Genomic DNA, 1,887 nt, shown 5'->3' with positions numbered 1-1,887 from the left:
TGGTGGTCCACGTGGAGAGAGGGGGAAGGGAAGGAGGACAAGGGGAAAGGGAACAGGGGAGTGAGGATGGGAGAGGAGAGGGGGAGCTGATCAGAGGTCAAGGAAGGAGCCAAGAGAGAGCTCTTTATTGCTAACCCAAGCCTATATACCTTTTGGGGGAGTGCAAGCCCCCTAATTACAGGTAAAGACACACGTCACAGGAAGGGGTTGCACGATAGGTTATACAGCAATGAGGGGGGCAATCTAGGGATATACACACAATAGGAAGAGAAGGGGTTGGGGGTATACATGTGACAAGATGGGCAGATCCTAGATACAGGATGGCAGCCTAACTTTGGATGTCACTGAGCTGTTTTGATCTGTTCTCCATAGGAACCATTATCAGTAGGGTGCAAACCCCACCTATAGCGACCAAGCTAATGGTCGCAAACCTTTAGGGTAAGGTCACCAGACGTCCCGCTTTTGGTGAGACAGTCCTGATTTTTAACAATTTTTCCCGCATCCCACGACGGTTTAAAAAAGTCCCGATTTTTGGAAAGAATGCACGACACACTAGGGTATACGGGTTTTCAGCTGCCATGTGGCTATTTCACCAGGATATCAATGGTTTTATCAATGGTGTCCCGCTTTACCAATGTTAAAATCTGGTCACCGGACTTTAGGGAGAAGTAATTGATTGTCCCTAACAGCAGGGAGTGGGGGGCTACCTTAGTCTGGTGACTGATTGCCTTTAAGGAGGATGTCTGTAAGCATCTGACCCCCATATGCTAGCAAAAGCCTCTAATTTTGGCATGTCTTTGGGGGAGACAAAGCTAGGGAAAAGCCTCTTTATATCCCACATAAGCTGAACTCCCTCAACGCACGCCACTGGTCCCTGGTCCCCCTTCCTCTCCTCCTGAGTCTCACAGGGTCTCCTCTGTCCCACAGTGAGAAGTTGCCCGGGGAGTACTTCCGGTACAAAGGCATCCTCTTCCCGTTGGGCCTCTATTCTCCAGAGAGCATCAGCACTGCCGGGGACAGCCAGGACGTGCGCAGCGACGACATCTTCATCATCACCTACCCCAAGTCAGGTAGGTACCTGAGGCCTGGAAGGGTGGCAGGTGGGACAGGTGTGTGGGGTTTGCTTTCTGGGAGGTCCCCGACCCCCTTTGCTAGGCTGGAACACACGACCTAGGTGGTGCACGAGCGTCCACACAATCTCAGGTTTGCAACCATCCTCCTTTTCAAAAGCCCCCAAAGAGGCGCTGCCTGCACCCCTGAAACCCCGGTGGAGTGGCGGAGTGGCGATGAACTGCGCGCTGCTAACCGCAAGGTCAGCAGTTTGAAACCACCAGCTGCCCTGAGGGAGACAGATGAGGCTGTCTAGTCCTGTACTCTTGGAATGTTTTCTCCATTTATCGATGTGACCTATGGGAGGAAAAAAAAATTGTCAAGGAGCTCCTCTTGCTAGGATCCAGTCAATGTTTGCAGAAACAGCCGTCCAGAGATCGCAGGACACATTGCTTTGGTCAATCTGCTGCGCAGGGAGGTTCCGTTGAGGGCGAAAGGGTACCTGACCCACGCCGTGGGATTTTTAATCGCCTCCGACGCGTGTGGAAGTTAGCTACTGACTAAGGAAGACCGAAGAAAAGTGGATGCATTTGGACTTTGATGCTGGAGAAGAATGTTGCAAGGACCATGGACTGCTAAAAGGACAAACCTTGGAAGAAGTCGGACCAGAGTGCTCCTTAGATGTGGTATGAAATTAAAAAGTGACGCCGAGGGAGGTGGGGGCCAGCCCCCACCGCTAATACAGTGAACCCTCGTTTATCGCGGTTAATCGGTTCTAGACCCTACCGTGATAAATGAAATTCCGCGAAGTAGGATTCCTTATTTGTAAATCAAATA

The 1,887-nt window shown here is 51.2% G+C and overlaps 1 protein-coding gene across 1 annotated transcript in view; it reads left to right on the top strand.

The window, feature by feature from the left end:
• The window catches only part of SULT2B1 (sulfotransferase family 2B member 1), a 55,293-nt gene that overhangs the window by 26,404 nt on the left and 27,002 nt on the right, over positions 1-1,887 (top strand). Inside the window, exon 2 of the mRNA XM_045292644.1 lies at positions 901-1,070. Coding sequence (XP_045148579.1) covers positions 901-1,070 — 170 coding nt within the window. The remainder of the gene's footprint in view (positions 1-900; positions 1,071-1,887) is intronic.

This window comes from Echinops telfairi, unplaced genomic scaffold (genome assembly GCF_000313985.2).
Source record: "Echinops telfairi isolate 266 unplaced genomic scaffold, ASM31398v2 ScPeMD7_655;HRSCAF=1070, whole genome shotgun sequence".
NCBI lineage: Eukaryota > Metazoa > Chordata > Mammalia > Afrosoricida > Tenrecidae > Echinops > Echinops telfairi.
This window is presented reverse-complemented; position numbering and strand designations above follow the sequence as displayed.